This window comes from Oryza brachyantha, chromosome 1 (assembly GCF_000231095.2).
Source record: "Oryza brachyantha chromosome 1, ObraRS2, whole genome shotgun sequence".
NCBI classification, from domain to species: Eukaryota; Viridiplantae; Streptophyta; class Magnoliopsida; order Poales; family Poaceae; genus Oryza; species Oryza brachyantha.
In genome coordinates this window covers 20,909,948-20,926,473 of record NC_023163.2, presented here as the reverse complement: position 1 = coordinate 20,926,473, position 16,526 = coordinate 20,909,948, and the positions used below count along the sequence as shown (strand labels likewise).

The 16,526-nt window shown below is 43.1% G+C and overlaps 3 protein-coding genes across 4 annotated transcripts; 1 reads left to right on the top strand and 2 right to left on the bottom strand.

Moving 5' to 3' along the window:
* The first annotated feature begins 554 nt into the window (after positions 1-554).
* Positions 555-2,671, top strand: LOC102707258 (60S ribosomal protein L37a-1). 2 transcript variants are annotated; one of them, XM_006644457.2, is made up of 5 exons: positions 555-653; positions 1,478-1,517; positions 1,594-1,682; positions 2,176-2,258; positions 2,350-2,671. In XM_006644457.2, the coding sequence occupies exons 1-5, from the start codon at positions 651-653 to the stop codon at positions 2,411-2,413; spliced, it is 279 nt and encodes a 92-aa protein (XP_006644520.1). In that variant the 5' UTR covers positions 555-650; the 3' UTR covers positions 2,414-2,671. The 2 variants fall into 2 exon arrangements, with proteins under 2 accessions (XP_006644520.1, XP_006644519.1); XM_006644456.2 differs by lacking the exon at positions 555-653 and having other exon boundaries at positions 1,466-1,517.
* A 1,435-nt stretch (positions 2,672-4,106) lies between these two features.
* LOC102706982 (UPF0678 fatty acid-binding protein-like protein At1g79260) lies at positions 4,107-7,704 on the bottom strand. Its single transcript, XM_006644455.3, has 4 exons — positions 7,458-7,704; positions 7,202-7,342; positions 4,792-4,860; positions 4,107-4,481 (listed from the first exon to the last, which is right to left on the bottom strand). Exons 1-4 carry the CDS (start codon positions 7,620-7,622, stop codon positions 4,362-4,364), a joined length of 495 nt encoding a protein of 164 aa, XP_006644518.1. The 5' UTR covers positions 7,623-7,704; the 3' UTR covers positions 4,107-4,361.
* Positions 7,705-8,749: 1,045 nt separating this feature from the next.
* On the bottom strand, positions 8,750-13,342 carry LOC102720760 (aspartic proteinase NANA, chloroplast-like). Its single transcript, XM_006646140.3, has 2 exons — positions 12,807-13,342; positions 8,750-9,866 (listed from the first exon to the last, which is right to left on the bottom strand). The coding sequence occupies exons 1-2, from the start codon at positions 13,340-13,342 to the stop codon at positions 8,972-8,974; spliced, it is 1,431 nt and encodes a 476-aa protein (XP_006646203.3). The 3' UTR covers positions 8,750-8,971.
* Positions 13,343-16,526: the final 3,184 nt, after the last annotated feature.

The following is a 16,526-nucleotide window of genomic DNA, read 5'->3' as shown; positions in this document are numbered from 1 at the left end:
TATAAATTTGCTACTATTCGATTAATTGTAAGGATACTATTCGAAATATGTCACTTCATACCCTTTCGATGTATTTTTTTAAAAAATTAGACCATATTGCTTCTCTACTGTTCACTGCGCCTAAGGCATGTGCAAAGGATAATTTGGTCTAAATGACATATCTGAAATAATTCTGAAATTATAATGATATTTTTACAATTAGTCGAATAATAATGATATATTTTAAAACTGGCAAATTTATAATGCCACGAATCTAATTAACCCTAAAATTATCCCTATCCCAAAATTTGAATTCAGATTTTTGGAGATTGAATTCACACTCTGTTACCATACAATAATCATGTTACTGCAATACTGCTGGACAAGTGGACAGCGGCATCGGCGGAGCGAACTCTTTGAATTGCACTCCCTACTCGTAGAAGTACAGTGTCGAGTTTCCTGGGCCTCAATAGAGGCCCATTACTTCTGTACATTTGGGCTGGCCCAATATATGAGCCCGTGTACTCGAGCCACCCGAACACCCTAACCCTAGCCTCCACTATATAATCTCCGTCTCGCGCTTCAGGATCGAGCCCTCACACGCTCGCCGCCGCCGCCGCCACCACGACCTCGCTACAGCAGGCGCCTCCGTCCCAGTCCCCGTCGCCGAAATGGTACGTCGCATCTTCTCTCCCCTGTTTCCCTCTCCTCGCACGCTGGAAAGTCGTAGACTTCTCACTTCGCCTCCGGCCTTCCAAGATTCGTGCCATATTTGCGTGCTCTCCCTTGTTGGGGGCACAAATTTGTGCTGGTGGTAACGCTGTATTTTGTGGTTAGTACTACTACTTGTGCTCTTGTATTGGTGTTCTTGGGTGGATCCGTAGGCGTTGATCTGTGCGATATAATAGGTTAATCATTGGAGTTTGCCGCAGTTTGGTATGTATCAATGGGTAAAGAGTGCCAAGAAATGTGATATTGGATTAAGCACGTTAGGAGATGCTGCTTGTTTTTCGGTCTGTTAGTTTTTTAGCACCAGGTCTCTTAAGAAATGTGATGTCAAATTAACTTTTCCAGATACAAGGCACTATTTTCAACCCACTGTACTTACTGTACCTATTTCGTGCTATATTTCTCTACTGAATTATTCCCGGAAAACGATCATAGGTTAACCTTTATCCACCAAACTCTTCGGTTCCATCTTATGTTCTTGTATGATTCACCTCTCTGTTGTATAATGAAGGCCGTAGCTGCTTGCCAGTAGCCTTAATTCACATTATATTGCACCTAACAGCATCATACTTTCAAAGAGGGTTGTAAGGGTCCACATGCAAGTAACAAGCCTTTTCTGCCTGATTATGTGTTTGCCACATTAGTAATCGTTAACTTTTCTTGTTTTAGCTGAATGCCCCAGTTTTTGTCAATCATAATTACCAGCTCAATATGACTGATAATTTAGTACCTCATTTCTAACTAAATTGTCTTTACAATGTTTACTCAGACAAAGCGCACCAAGAAGGCTGGAATTGTTGGCAAATACGGTATGGGGTTGTGCAAGTTGGCTCATGTCATTTGTGTATCGAGAGCTTTCTAAACTTATCCGTTCCCATGTTATAGGCACTAGGTATGGTGCCAGTTTGCGTAAGCAAATCAAGAAGATGGAGGTATCTCAGCACTCCAAGTACTTCTGTGAGTTCTGTGGGAAGGTATGTCTTTCTTAGCTTTCTTGGTTGTGCATTTGTCTGATTTGCTATATAACTTATGCTAAGTGCTGAATAGTTACCTTTTTTATTATATATTCATTTAACTATTAATAAAATATCTTGTGCAATGATTTGTATTTGTTGGTTATGGTATGGTATCATTGTCTAGAAAGATGGTCTTATAATTACATCATGTATCTTGTATGCATGTCAAATGCTTTGCAAATCAAGATGTCGTGGCTAACTGGCTATGGTAAGAGAGAAGGATAGAGTTGTGCTTTTTATTTGATCCATTTTGAGTAGTTACATCGTAGACACACAGTTTCAATCTTGATTTTAGACTTTTAGGGAGTTGCTTATACTAGAATGTATGGTATTGCCATTAGACGATGGATAATTATCTTACATCTTCCTCTTGTAGGATTATCTAGCTGGTATAATTTTTCTATAAAAAAGCTCTATGCTTATCTCTAATCCTTGTTCTGTGTTCTTACAGTTTGCTGTGAAGAGGAAAGCGGTTGGAATTTGGGGATGCAAGGACTGTGGCAAGGTCAAGGCTGGCGGTGCTTACACCATGAAGTATGTTCTCGTTACCAGCACTTTAACCTTTCAAATGAGCTTATAACTTTTCACATCTTAATGATGCATATTTCATATCATGTTTCTGCAGCACTGCTAGTGCGGTCACTGTCAGGAGTACAATCCGTCGCTTGAGGGAGCAGACTGAAGCGTGATTCAACTATCTTTTGTGTCTTTGAGGGAGCAGACTTAAGCGTGATTCAACTATCGTTTGTGTCCTAAGCAGTACCATTGATTCTGTATCGAGTCAAGACTTACCAGTCACTATATTGGCTCTTTAGCCGAAGCACATCGTTTAGCATTTTTGTTTTCTACTTTAGGATCTCCTAAGAATGTTACCAAAATCTGTACTTTCAAGCCATGGTGAACTTAAATCAGTTATTTATGATCCAATGTGCGCGGTTCAAACTTCTCGTTTTTGGGTTTTAGTGGTAGCTAGCCGTGGTCTCAGAGCATCTCCAACAATAGGCCAATATAGGTCCCAAAAATTAAATATTGATATTGAAGGCTAAAAGATTTCTCCAACAATTGCCCAAAAAAGCTTCTAAGTTTTTAGCATTTCTAAAATCAGGCATTTCTTGAACCAAATTTTGGTCTTCTAGCGGGTTTCTAATTTTACAATAGCTGTGTTGGATGTTGGTATTCTCATCAAAAATCAACCAACCGTGTCATTCAGATGATATGTATACCTTTGACAAAAAAAAACATTTCTTTGTAATGGCTATATACTACTAGTTACTAGCATGTGAAATACTTTCTGATTTTATTTATTTGAGACTTTGAACAATTACTTAAAACAATGCCACAGAAACTAGAGAAAACAATTGCCACAGTGCCATGGGAACTAGAGAAGAACGATTGCCGTAAACTAATATTTTCTAAGTAGTCAATCAACAAATTTTTAGAATCCAATCCTAAGAGAATTATTGGAGTAAGCAGTTATTCTCAAGGCCAATTTCTTTTAGGATGACCCCAATCCAAGATTATTGAAGGTTATTCTTAAGGCCAATTTCTTTTGGGATGACCCCAATCTAAGATTATTGAAGGTAAGTTTTTAGTTATCTATTGGAGATGCTCTAAGGACAGTTCCAATGATAGAAACCGATACGGTTGCCATATTATAAGAAATTATCTATAGAAACAATTTTTCATAATAGAGATGTCTTTAAATAATAATGGTTTTCTCTTTCTTTCTTAACTCTATATATTCCACCAATGATGAGCATGACATGTGTTTTTTAAAAACAGTGATTTATCTCTAATGGTGAATTTATTGTTTTTTTAGTGTATTGGGTTTCTTCGTGAGAAAACCATTTCTAAGTTTTTTCCTCTTTCTTCATTAATTATGTTATCATATCATCATTTTACTTATGTGACAAGCTATTTAACGAGAATAGAAACCATCATTAATGTAGCATTGGAACTACCACAAGGTATCATTTCTTCCCATATATTCATATTTCGGTAGTCTCCTAAGAGCAGGTACAATAGCAGGCTATAAGCCAGCTATAAATATATTTTAAAGAAATAAGATGGGAGAGAAAAGAGAGGTGGACTATTAATTTGTAGCCAAGTGCACATAGGCTTCAAGACAAAATATGTTTATGACGTGTGAGACAAACCATGTATTGATATTTTGTAGATAACTATTATATGAATTGACTATTAGATTGACTATAAATAAATTGAAGCTAGTAGTTGGCTATATTATTAAACTTGCTCTAAAGTTATCTCACGGTTGAATGTTTGTGTTTGCAATCAGAGTCAGCTGTCGATACGAGCTTTTGGTGGAACTAATTCAATACCACACCATTCCCCTAGGGTACTTTAATGCACCAATGGTCGGCATTTGCGTGATTCAAAATTTTCTTCCACTTGTATAGTCTCAGGTCTGAACCCTAATGAATGCTTATACATTATTCAGCGTCTGAACTCTTAAGTACATATTCATTATTCAGCGTCTGGCACAGGTTGTCCCAATTCTCAGATAATGGCATGTACAGGTTGTAAGTGAAAACCAAAATATTTGAGTTGTAAGTGGACACCAAAATATTTGACTGGCACACAGACATCCACGGCACAGGTCTACGAGGGCAGTATCGTTCAAACCATCTTGAGAAGGGCTTTCAGATGTGGCTGTAGGCTACTTGTGATTGTTGCCATTTGAACAACATATGATAGCTCCCCATCTACCACTTGAAAAGCTCTCGTGATCTGTTTCACCTGATAAAGAACACACGACCTTGTCAAGATCTGTAATAATGAACAAGCACGAGCTAAATTCATCTCAGCCTCAGCCCTCAGGAAAAAAAAAACAATATCATTATAGATTTATCCAATGTATAGCAGCTTGCAGTGGTTGGACACAATCTAAGAGACCCGGTGGTTAATGTACACGGCAAAATGCAGTAAAATCATATAGCAAGATTCAGAATAGTTTTCAAACGGTGCACCGTATTAGACAAATGAAATGAGTGCATTTGAAGATAACGATATGTGGTAATTTATCAACGATATTCTTCTGAGCAAGTACCTTGGATGCATTGCCAACAAGTTCACTTTGGAGTGTCACTGTTTTCCTTTCAGAGTCATATGAACCCTTCTGCAATTTGGTGGAAGTGGATACATGGCCATAAATCAAAACACGATTTAGGAATATGTAAACAATAACAAACACGTCCTAAAGGAAAGTAAAAACCTAAAAATTTTTTCACTGAGTGCTATATTGTTCAAAAATGAGTAAATTTCATAGAACTACAAATACTTTAACCAAATTATCATTAAACTTCAGATTTAAGGAGATGTATCATAAAACTACATATTTAACATAAAACTTATTATGAAACTACAGATTTAAGGTAGATTATCACAAAACTACATATTTTAGGGATTAAATCGCTAACACTATTACTATGTCAGAGTTACAAATGTTGGATTATTGTGATTAAATTGACTCAAAACCTATAGTTTTGTGAAACATTTTACTAACTATGTAGTTTTGCAATGGTCTGACTTAAATCTGTAGTTTTACAATAGTTTGGTCAAAGTATCTATAGTTCTGTCAAATCTATTATATATATAAAGTAACAGGAAAAGGAGGCTCCACATTGCTCCTCACGGGCTAGAAATTCTGAGATTAATCGGAGAAAAATTTAAAAAAAAATAAAACATCAATCGGACAAGCAAGGAAAACATCAATCGGACTATACATGTATTGTTTACGTTACGTAGGAACAATAGGAAAAACAAAAAAAGATCGATCAGACTGTACATGTATTGACGTAGAAAATTTGGACTCTTTTCTATCAGAAGCATGTTTTATATTTGGAAAACAATAGTCATTTATGGTCTCTCACCAACTAGGAGCTATACAAGTATTTGTTTGCTAATTATACTGACTACACACTATGTTCACTCTGACGGTGTAAAAATCATCAAACTAATGTCAAAAATAAAAAATAATCAGAGATCAACTAGAAATACGATTTTTAAAAAAGTATGAAATCATGAATAACAATTAAAATATGAGTCCACGTAGAAATACAAATTCCAAAAAGGTAAAATTCAGATAAAAATTTAAAATTAGTATTGAGATAAGAGTCCAGGTAGAAATACAATTTAGGGAAAAAAAACTAAAATTTGGATTCAAAACTAAAAATAATCACAATAGAGAGAAATGTTTGTACATGGACTCTTATCTATTAATTAAGAGAAAAATACAGGTGATTAAATTGTATTTCAGAATAAAAAACTGAGAAAACTAAAAGACAAGTCTATGTAGAAATATAATTTCACATTAGTTGAAAATTGTTACACATGTTAATTAAAGAAAATAAAAATAGCTTTATAATTGTGTCCATATAAAAATGCAACTAACAAATGAGATTTAATTCTCGAAGCTATACCAACAACGACGAAATAAAATATAAGAATATTGGTAATAAATAATATTCTGATACTAAGAAGACATCACTAATATTCTAAAGATAAAGATGGAAAAATGAAGATAAACAAATATACAATAGATGTTAGATATCATTAATTTATTTTATAAATATGACAATAGTAAAAGATCCATCACTTTTGCTTTATATACATATGAATTACTATGTCAATAATTAAAATATCAAACATATAAATTTGGTCAAGTCAAGGCAGAGTTTAAAAATTATATTGCCAATTTTAATGTTTTTAAAAATAAACATAAAACATATATGTAATTATGAGAGAAAAATTTATAATGATGCTACACGCGCAATATGCGCGGGCCACCATGCTAGTTTACTCTAAAAGAAATGCACTATAAATGAACTGATGAATCTTAATTCATAGCTTGCTAGCCTGATTACCTGAATATGTTTTCATAACCTGTTGGCCCTATTAACCATATATGTATAGGAAAAAAAACTATCTTTTGGGCATTCAACATTATCAACAGACATGTTCCATGATGTTGTAGGAACCAATATTAGTATATAAAAGGTAATAGCAACTATTCCTAAGAACATAAGGGGAGGAATCACAAAGATGAACAAAATTTGCACCATGGAGGCATCAAAACCTTGAAGGAATCACCGCATCAAATCACTTATTGTAGGTACTAATCATAATGTATGTCAGAACTAAGAAATTTAATTTTCTTGGCTTTACATTATGTCAATATGTTTCAGCTAGAAAACATGAGTATTACCAAATACGAATAGCTACATCTGAGGTCAACACAATTTTCACATCAAATAAGGTCACATTTCAATTAGACCAGTGTCCCTATTCTGAAGCAGCGCAAGTCAATCAATTCATGCCCTGCTGCATCAGCCAGTAGTGGTTCGGTAACCTACAAAACTAACTAGCAGAAATGCTTACACTAGCCAGCATAGCAATCGTACCCAAAGAGCTGATGGTGCGTTTGGTTGGAGCGAATTGTTATGAGGGAATGGGCTCACCTGAACCTCGGCGAGGCCTGTGCTCTGCGAGATGACTACCTCGATGGAGCCGTCGGGGCGGGGCCGCCAATACCCACTCTCGGCGTGCATCGGCTCGCCGGACGCCGCCTTCCACGTCCTCTGCGTGTACGAGATCACCGGCTGCGTGTGCCGACGCCCAAAGGCGAACCCGGCAAGGCAAGGAAAAAACATCTAATAAGCTTTTGCGAAGGAAAGGGATAGATGGGCTATCCTTAGTACAGCGCGGGGCCATTACCTTGGAAGGGTGGTGGGAGAAGAGGAGCTCCTCGCCGTAGCGGAAGGGGGCGATGGTGGGGAAGCTTCCCTCGCCTTCCCCGCGCCACTTGCCCAGCAGGAACGCCAGCGGCGCCACCGCCGGGTGCGGCGCCGGCGGCTGTGCGGGTGCTCCGGCGCCTTCCATTTTTCGTCGGGGCCTCCGCGACTCCGCCTCTCCGGTTCGATCTCTGGACTTTCCGCTGGCCACTTCCTCTGTTTGACTCGCATCCTCTTCTTGGGCTTTTCAGTCTGGGCTTCTCAAACTGAGCAACCTATTTAGGCCCTTTTTTAAGGCTCTTAGCTCATTTTTTTTGGCTTATATGGTTTATAGGGTGAACATCTTAAATTTCAAATTTAATAGTAGGGTGCTACCTTAACTCGAAAGAAGTCAAAAAACATACTCAAAAATAACTTTTGGAGAATAGTATAACAATGGTTTATGGCTTCTAAAGAACTCAATAAAAATTGTTTGTTTTGTTTAAGCTTATGTTTCTTTTACTTAAAAGTTCAGTTTATAGCTAAAACAAATCCTTAGTATTTCCGATTTGCAGTGGAGTGTGATATGTTGCGACGCTGAAGCAGGCATGAGCGATCCAAGCCCCAAAATGTTATGGATTCGTTCCCAACAGCCTAACATTTTACTCTTCTAGAAGGATGAATAGTCAATATTCCCTTGCACCTCATCTTTCCATTTGTGTTTATGCTTATAAGTCAAAATTTAAATTTTCAATTTTAAATTTAGAGTTGATTTAGGGTTACTACCGTAGATTATTTTTAGTTTTTACTTCTAGATCGGTAAGAACACATATATAAAAAATTTATTTACAATTTATTTTCTTATTTACAAATACATTCTTGAATAAGTCAAAGGATGGGCACCTAAAAAAGAAAGAAAATAAACGAAGCACAGTCAATAATCTTGCTTGTACAATCCTCCTAATTTATTTTGAACAAACTATAGAAACCGTGTGTGTATGAACTGAAACATCGATTTGTATTATGTTGGATATACCATGTGTATCTAATGCGTTATATGAGAGTATGACATAGCGTGTCCACATAATGATTTTTGCGTCCATAAACTATGTTAAGCTATGACAAAGTTTATGAACTTAACTAGATTAAGTTATGATAGAGTTTAGGAACTTGTTTGAACAACACAAAAAATTGACCGTAGATTGAATGTTCAATAACAGTACCAGCTATTCGCACTTCCTAGAATAGAGTTCCTGCAAGGTGAATAGGTGACGAGGGCACAAGGCACGTGTTTGGACGAAGAAAAACTATACACTTATATTCGCCGAAATGAGAAGGAACAGACGGGTGAAATAAAAGAAAGGAAAACTTATTACAGATTACCACTTTTTTGCACCATACATTTCTCATTGCATTAGTATCTGAACACGGGTAAAACACAAAAAATCAGCCAGACCACCAACCACCACAAGGGGGAAAAAAAATAAAAGAAGTGGAGGGAACGATGAGCACGTTCAATCAGTGCGTGCACCGCGACCTCTTGAATCTGAGCCGTCGGTTACTCAGATCGTATTCCCAGAGGTGCTCCTGCTGCAGGATGTTGCCGACGACGGACAGGCCCGGCCACGGGCCTTCCTGCAAACCGATGCACTTCACACCGGGCGCCGCGTCGATCACGTAGCTCTTCGCTGGCGGCTCTAGGCGCGCCGACCCGGCGAAATGCACGGCTAGCATTGGCAGGGGCAAGGCGACGTCGCTGCCCGACGGCGACGTCCAGTTGTAGCAGTAGTCGAACGGGTCCATGGTCACCCTGGGAAGCCCGGCGAGCCTCTTGCTCAGCGCCGCCACCACGGCGCGGTACGCCGGCTTCGCCAGCACCGTCAGGCTCGTGCCGGAGTCGAGGATGGCGCCGCCGCCCTGCTCGACGTCCCAGACGGCGCGCGGGATCTTGAGAAGCTCCCCGGCGACGGAGACGCCCCTGATGGTGACGGCGTAGAAAGGGTGTGTCCGGTGGTCGAGCACTAGCGGCGTCTGGCGCGCCCCGGGCGCGTCGTCGGCGGGCGGGGGCGCGGGCTTGCACGAGGCGGTGCCCGGCGTCGGCGGCGCGGTGGTGGAGAAAGCCGGGTTGGGCCCGAAGGTGAGGTAGCTGGTGGCGTTGCGCGGGGCGAGGTGGTCGACGAGGCAGTAGGAGAAGCGGCCGCCGAAGCGCGACGCGGCGTGCGACGAGAAGGAGATGTTGCTGTAGCCGAGGCTGAGCACGCCGTCGGAGGCCAGGAAGCTCTGGCCGTTGTAGGCGGTGGTGCAGCCCAGAACGACGCCCCGCAGCTTCGCCTTCCTCGCCGCGCGACCCGCCAGCGCGATGGTCGCCGAGTCGATGCCCACCGTGCCGCGCGCCGCCGACCCGTCCTTGTACCTGCCGCCGATCGAGCAAGTCAAAATACACGCGGTTAATTACGTGCAGGATGGCACTGACAGCATGGCACATGGCGCGATTCAAGGATCGCGCCACTGCCTAAACATCATCTAGGAATCCACTTTAGACTCTAACAAAACATTGCAGATTTCCCAGGTAATGTTATACCATGCTTCAATTATCGTCAACATCAAACTACATCCTGAAAACTACAAAGTTTGGCCGAGTGATTGCTTCCCAAAAAAAAAAAACACGCCAGACATTCACGCGTGCAGTATGGAGTATGCTTGGACACCCGAAAGGCAACACAAGTGGCACACACACACAAGGACTGCCTTGCAAGCTAGCACATCCTTGAAGCAAATGCAATCCTCTACAGCACAATCATTGAGCAAGTGGAAAGCCATGTCCTTCCGTGAACTGTATCGCATAGCATCCAAGAAGCGGAGCTAACAGTCTACGGTAACCGCACTTACGGTAAGAGTTAACTATGCGGGAAGCTGTCTGTTAGAGTTTTCGGGCCACAATGCGACCTGATTAAGCTGTCGAATGTCATGATATCAGGATGTGGACGGTGGCACGGTGCAAATGATGTTTAGTATCAGCTCAACTCCATTCCAAGCTATGTTTGTGCTTCTTAAAAGTACTGGTATCTCTTTGTGTTCAGGTAGTACAGTTACCTTTGAACCGGAGGGTTAGGCCTCGTTTAGTTCCCAAATTTTTTTTCCAAAAATATCACATCGAATTTTTTGACGCCTAAATAAAGTATTAAAAATACATGAATATTAAAATTAATTATGCAGTTACGGGAAAATCGTGAGATGAATCTTTTGAGCATAATTAGGACATGATTAGCCACAAGTGCTACAGTAACTAATATGTGCTAATGATGGATTAATTTGACCCAAAAGATTCGTCTCATGGTTTTCCGGCGGAATCTGAAATTTATTTTTTCATTCGTGTCCGAAAACCCCTTCCGACGTCCGGTCAAACGTTTGATGTGATCCCTTTAGCAAAAATTTTTGCCGACTAAACAACCCCTTAGTTAATTTATGACGGTCAAAACAAGCTTTGACCAAGGAGAACGTGGCCCAACCGCCCAGGTATGGTCCAACAGTACTCTTAAGACAATACACAAACAATCTTATGTGGGGCTACATTTTCTCCGTCTCTCCAGGAGGACCAATAGATCAATTGTGAGAGTTGATAGCAAAGATCGTGTAAGAAACAAGTTTTGTTTTTACTTTTGCGCAGATAGAAGACGAGAAAAATTACACTAACAAAATCAAACACTATTTATGCAGATTAAAGGTAGCATTTTGTTTTTTGGGTCGTCCAATTCCAAACCCCAACCCGCCACATGGTATCTTCCCTTACAGAAGAACAGACTAAACTCCCTTGGTTCACGACAAAGCAAAAATCCAAAACTATGACAATGTGGGCGGTCTCTTGCTGTTCTTTTGGCCGTTTCGTGGGACTGGGACACATTGTTGTGCGCCACGTACTCGAACTCGATGTCTCCATGACGCCTGTCCAGTCTCGAGAGTTCACAGTATTTTGTGGAATCCCAAAGGTCTGATTAGAGTATGTGCTTTGGAGGTGATGATAAATTGTGCACATATCTCTTGGTGGCAACGAAAAGGAAAGGATAAACGCCTGGATGATATGTGATTTAGTAGTAGATGTTTACGCCCTCCACTTTCCTAAGGAATATGTTCAATGTGCTGACAGAAACAGACACTAATGGAGTATAGCCCAATCCACCTTGCACATGGCGAAGAGAGGAAAAACAAAGCCGGGAGAGCACTCGCTGCTACACCATCCTCGATGAGCCGCAGGCCGCAGCTAAGCTCCTCTCCTGCCGTTCTACGACGTCGTTGCGCCTCTTCCTTTTGTTCCAGTGCTAATTAAAAAAAAAAACTCCCGAGTAAACAACAAATGGCTGGCCTAGGAATGAACACCGGCAACGTGCATGCAGGCATGCAGCAGCAGCAAACAAATACTAGTACATGGAGGACGGCCGGGCCAGGGGCAGGCATGCATATCGATATCCTGTGCCGAGATGGGAGGTGCGTCCTTTTCCTCCGGTGTTACTAGGATCCAATGCAGCACAGGGATGCAGCTGATGTGATCGGTCTCTCTGTGTCTAAAGCTCTCGCTTTTTTCCAGAGCCCGGAGATCAGCATCAAGGCGTGATTCGGCTAATCCCTTTCCTGAGCTGAGCACACGCGATGATGGATTGGCCCTCGCGCGTGTGCGAGTGACGGACTGACAGCTCGGATTAGCTTAGCGGGGGAAGGGAAAGAAGCAGACGCGATGAGCCGATGAGTCTGAGCAAACGCCACACCTCATGACAAGTCGACGAAATCAATGACTGCTCCCCGGGAAAGCGACGATCCGACGAGAGCAAAACAGATTCGACCGGAGCTGCGATTGAGATCGGACTCCCCGTCTCTTTCATAGGAGGAGTTGCATCGTGTATTCTACTTGCCGGAACTAATCAATGCCGTGCTCTACTACTACTGGTAATTAGACAGAGAAGGGGAGTGATCGCTGTGGAGAGACAGGCCGGAGCTGCTGCCCAGAGCAGAGCAGAGAGCTGCTGCGTGCATCGATGGCGCCGCATTAAACGCGGCCCCGCTGGGTGTCTGATTCCTGCAATTGCCATGGATGGTCTTGAGCGTATTGGCGAGGCGAGATCCGACTCGCCCACCATCCAGCCACTAATAGCGACTGCTGCTGCTGCTGCTCGCATCTCATCAATGCCATGAACAAACCGCGGCCCACCCGGACCGATCGATCGGTCGCCGTTGAATCGCCATTACGCGCGAGATTTAGCGGTATAAGGAATGCGCGGGCTAACGTTCTGTATTAGGGAGGAGCAAAATGCGGGATGCGGATGATAAGAAATGAGAAGAGAATGGTGGTGGTGGGACTGACCGGTAGTCGTAGGCGCACGGGTTGGCGGGAGTGGCGCAGGCGGCGAGGGAGAAGGGGAGGGACTCCTTGCAGGTGGCGGACGAGCACGGGATGGGCGCCCACGTCCTGGACTTGTCGGGGCGGAACGTGCGGCGAGGGGAGGCGGTCGCCGGGAGCGACGAGGCGTTCTTGGAGGAGGCCGCGGCGCGGTGGCACTTGATCCAGGTGAGGTCGCTGCCGGTGTCGGCCACGAGCAGGAACGGCTGCGCCGGGGTGCCCACGCGGAAGCGGACGAAGTACTGGCCCGTGCCCGTGTACGCGCCGGAGGAGAGCGGCATCGCGAAGGCGGACGCGGTCTCCGCCGCGCGGCGCCGCCCGCGCGACGCGATGAACGCCATCCGCTCCCGGTCCATGCGCGCCAGGTCGGCCAGGGACGCCACCGGCGCGAGACGGAGCAGCTCGAACCGCGCGGACTTGCCGCTCGCCCCGGCCGACGCCGCGCCGACGACGAGAGCGGCCGCCACCACCAGCAGTATGACGCGGCGGCGGCCCGCCATTCGCGACGGGAGCCTCTTGCCGATCCGCCGCCCGCGGCTAAGCTAGCTCGCCCCGGCAAAAAAAAAAAATGCCTGTGTTCCTCCGGGGGGGGGGGGGGGGGGTCAAACAAATGGCGCGGGCGACGGCGGCGGCGCCAATGCGCGCGCGCGTCTCCCCGCCACTCCTCACCACTAAAGCGAAAGCCGCCGCGGCTCACTGCTCGCAACTCGCAAGCGATGCGCTCGCTCGCTGTATCGTATCGGTGGTGCGGTGCGGCGGCCGCTTCCGTGCGTTGTGTGTGCTCGCGTTTCGGGCTCCGTGTGTGTCCGTATGCGGCAGCGTGGGAGTGCGTATTTATCGTGTTGATGGGGCAGGTGCCAGCGTTCTAGTTTAGGGTCGCGCCGCTCGCGCATCTTGGCCTCAAAGTTGTTGCGGGAGGTGGTGGGGTGGGGTGGAGTCTTGGTGGCGTCGCGTGTTTGTGCGCGCCGTGCTGGCTCGGAGATTGGGTGGATGGCTGCTGCTGCTGCCGCTGCTCGGCGCGACGCGGGTCACAGTTACGCTCGCTGCGCCGGGTTTCGGCTGGATGGACGGGGCCGGGTACGCTCTCTCTCCGTGTGGGGCGGAGTTTGGGCTGGTGGGGCCGTCTTACTCAGGAGTGTGTCTTCAGATGTAGAGACACTGCAGTTTCTTCTCCTTTTCTTTTCGGTGCTCGCTGCTCGTCTACAGGTTACAGCAAAGCGGTCACTTGTGGCTTGCGATAGTATTACTACTATATTTTTACTACTGGTGTATCAACTTGCTTGGGCGTAGAGTCGCATCGCTGTGCTCTTTGGATGTTTTAGATGATACCGGATGGTGTGCATTCGCAGTAACGGTGCATCACGTCAAATCATGCTGATAATAGTTTCGCTAATATGGTACGTGCAAGTAGCACCCACTAACGGTATCGCATCGCTGAACAAGCTCAATCATGCTTTTCGCAATCTTTCACGCATCCTCTATTACAGGCTCATCACACGGTCACACCCCTCGTCCATACTCAAAACTGCAGGCCTTCGTGTTTGCTCTGGTTACTTTCGTGCTTCTGTTATTAGCGATTTCGGGTTGTATTTGCGAGATGAACCCACGCCACAAGCCTTTGTAAATAATACATCAGTTTTTTCAAGTATTTGGATTAGTTTTGAGATATATCATACTACATCCATCCCTAAATGTTTAACACCGTCAACTTTTTAATACACGTTTGACTATTTGTCTTATTTAAAAAATTTACATAATTACTAATTATTTTTATACCATTTCATTTATTGTTAAATATACTTTTATGCATATATGTAGTTTTACATATTTTATAAAAAATATTTAAATAAGACGAATGGTTAAACGTGTATAAAAAAAATCAATGACGTCAAATATTTAGAGACGGAGAGAGTACTTCTTTCGGAGCCTGCACTCCTCCAGTTACGTACAGGGGGTGATCAATTGGCCTGTAAATGTCATATTTGCAAGTGAAAAATATTTTGTAAATAAATTTTTTATATACATGTTCTAGCAGAAAAATAAAATATTATAAAAAACTCAAATTCAACTTCAAATTTAAGGTTAAGAAAATTAAATTTTAGCTTATAAGCAGAAGCACGTAGAGACGAGGGTGCTAATGTTCTAGTTCCTTTGTTCTAGTTTAATAATTCATGTAGTTTTGGATAATGATATAGTCAAATATTTAAAACTTTGATTATTAATAAATTTTATAATAATTATTTTTATTTTGGACAGTCAAATTGTCAAACTTTTAAAACTTTTATTATTAATAACTTTTAAAATATTTAACTTAAAGTACTGTAATAACATATATAGATAAGTCTTAATAATATTCTAATAAAAATAAACACCTATTTGTTTATTGTATATAATTTATAGATTTTTTTTGAGAAAGAAGGGCAACAACCCCTCCCTTTCCATTAACAGAAAAGATAATGTATATAATTTATAGATAAGTTTTAAAAATCATATTACTGTCCAAAACGACAAAAAATGTTAAACTGAAGAGAGAGAGAGAGTATACGATAATTTTAGTTGAAAAATGCGAGTGAGAAACATGACACGTTGACTTACGAATTGACATCCCAGGTGCTTTCTCACCATCATGTACGCATGAGTGCATGACTTTGTTTCCGTTGACGCTGCAGTCATAAGAAACGGTAACGCTGGTGACAAACCCACTTATAGCTCGTATCATTTCTTAGAGACAACAAAATCACCAACGAAACCAATCACTCAATCAGCAGCACTCGTTTGGTTACAAGGCGATCAAACTCATCTCAAAGTCCCACCCCAACACGACGCCGTGGTGGCGACCATCAATTCAGACATTAACCGTGTCAACCGTACCTCGGCGCGCGCCCTTCCTTGGAACCTTGCCGTTCGCCGCCATGTTCCGGGATGTTGCGCGCATAATATGCAGCAGGCGCCACCGCCACCAAGCGGGCATCGCGCGCGATGATCAGGCCGATCCGGCGTCGCGGCGGGCGGCGCGATGATTTGATTTCACTTTCACGGCTAGCTAGCACACACACACATACGTATGGAGGCGAAGGCCTTTGCATGCGCTCGCGATCGCGTGGATGGATCATGGCGATATGCTGCTGCGCGCCCCCGAATGCCCGGCGCTAATAGCGGCAGCGAACGCCCCCGCGCACATGCGCCCCAATCAGCAGCGGGAAGTCGTGCAAGGAAACGTTTTTCTGTTCTAGCACCAGGCGTGAATCATCTCCGTTGATTGGCTGCTTAATTTAGGTTCAGTTCACGAGCAACGGCTCTAGCTAGCTAGGTTGGGCGGGCATGATTAGCTGTTGTCCGTACGTTTTATAATTGGCTAGGAGGGTGTATAGATAATTAGTAGATTGGGTTATCATGACAGCTCTCAGGGGTTGATCTTGGTTTCGATAGAGATATCGAGATATCACTTTCTTTAGATACAGTTGACCAATGATTACTCAGCTAACATGCTCCTAATAGGTAAACCCTGTTAGCTGGATAGCGCCATAGCTTTGGCTGTGGAGGTTGAACCATCGTACTGCTCCCTTTTCTGTCGTCTTGGACTGTAACCCAATTTATAAAATCTATATTTGACTATGTTTTTTTATTAAAAAGATATGAAGTAAACATTAACTTTTGTTAAAATACTTTAGAAAACTCATTCTA

Bases quoted from the DNA above. Each gene is read 5' to 3' on its own strand.
- LOC102720760 (XM_006646140.3), bottom strand. From the start codon at position 13,342: ATGGCGGGCCGCCGCCGCGTCATACTGCTGGTGGTGGCGGCCGCTCTC. The intron at 9,867-12,806 runs GTCAGTCCCACC...GATCGGCGGCAG, and splicing joins CCGTGCGCCTACGACTACCG to GTACAAGGACGGGTCGGCGG.
- LOC102706982 (XM_006644455.3), bottom strand. From the start codon at position 7,622: ATGGAAGGCGCCGGAGCACCCGCACAGCCGCCGGCGCCGCACCCGGCG. The intron at 7,343-7,457 runs GTAATGGCCCCG...CGGCACACGCAG, and splicing joins TCTCCCACCACCCTTCCAAG to CCGGTGATCTCGTACACGCA. The intron at 4,482-4,791 runs GTACTTGCTCAG...GTTCTTTATCAG, and splicing joins TTGTTGGCAATGCATCCAAG to GTGAAACAGATCACGAGAGC.
- LOC102707258 (XM_006644456.2), top strand. From the start codon at position 1,466: ATGTTTACTCAGACAAAGCGCACCAAGAAGGCTGGAATTGTTGGCAAA. The intron at 1,518-1,593 runs GTATGGGGTTGT...CCCATGTTATAG, and splicing joins TGGAATTGTTGGCAAATACG to GCACTAGGTATGGTGCCAGT. The intron at 2,259-2,349 runs GTATGTTCTCGT...ATGTTTCTGCAG, and splicing joins GGCGGTGCTTACACCATGAA to CACTGCTAGTGCGGTCACTG.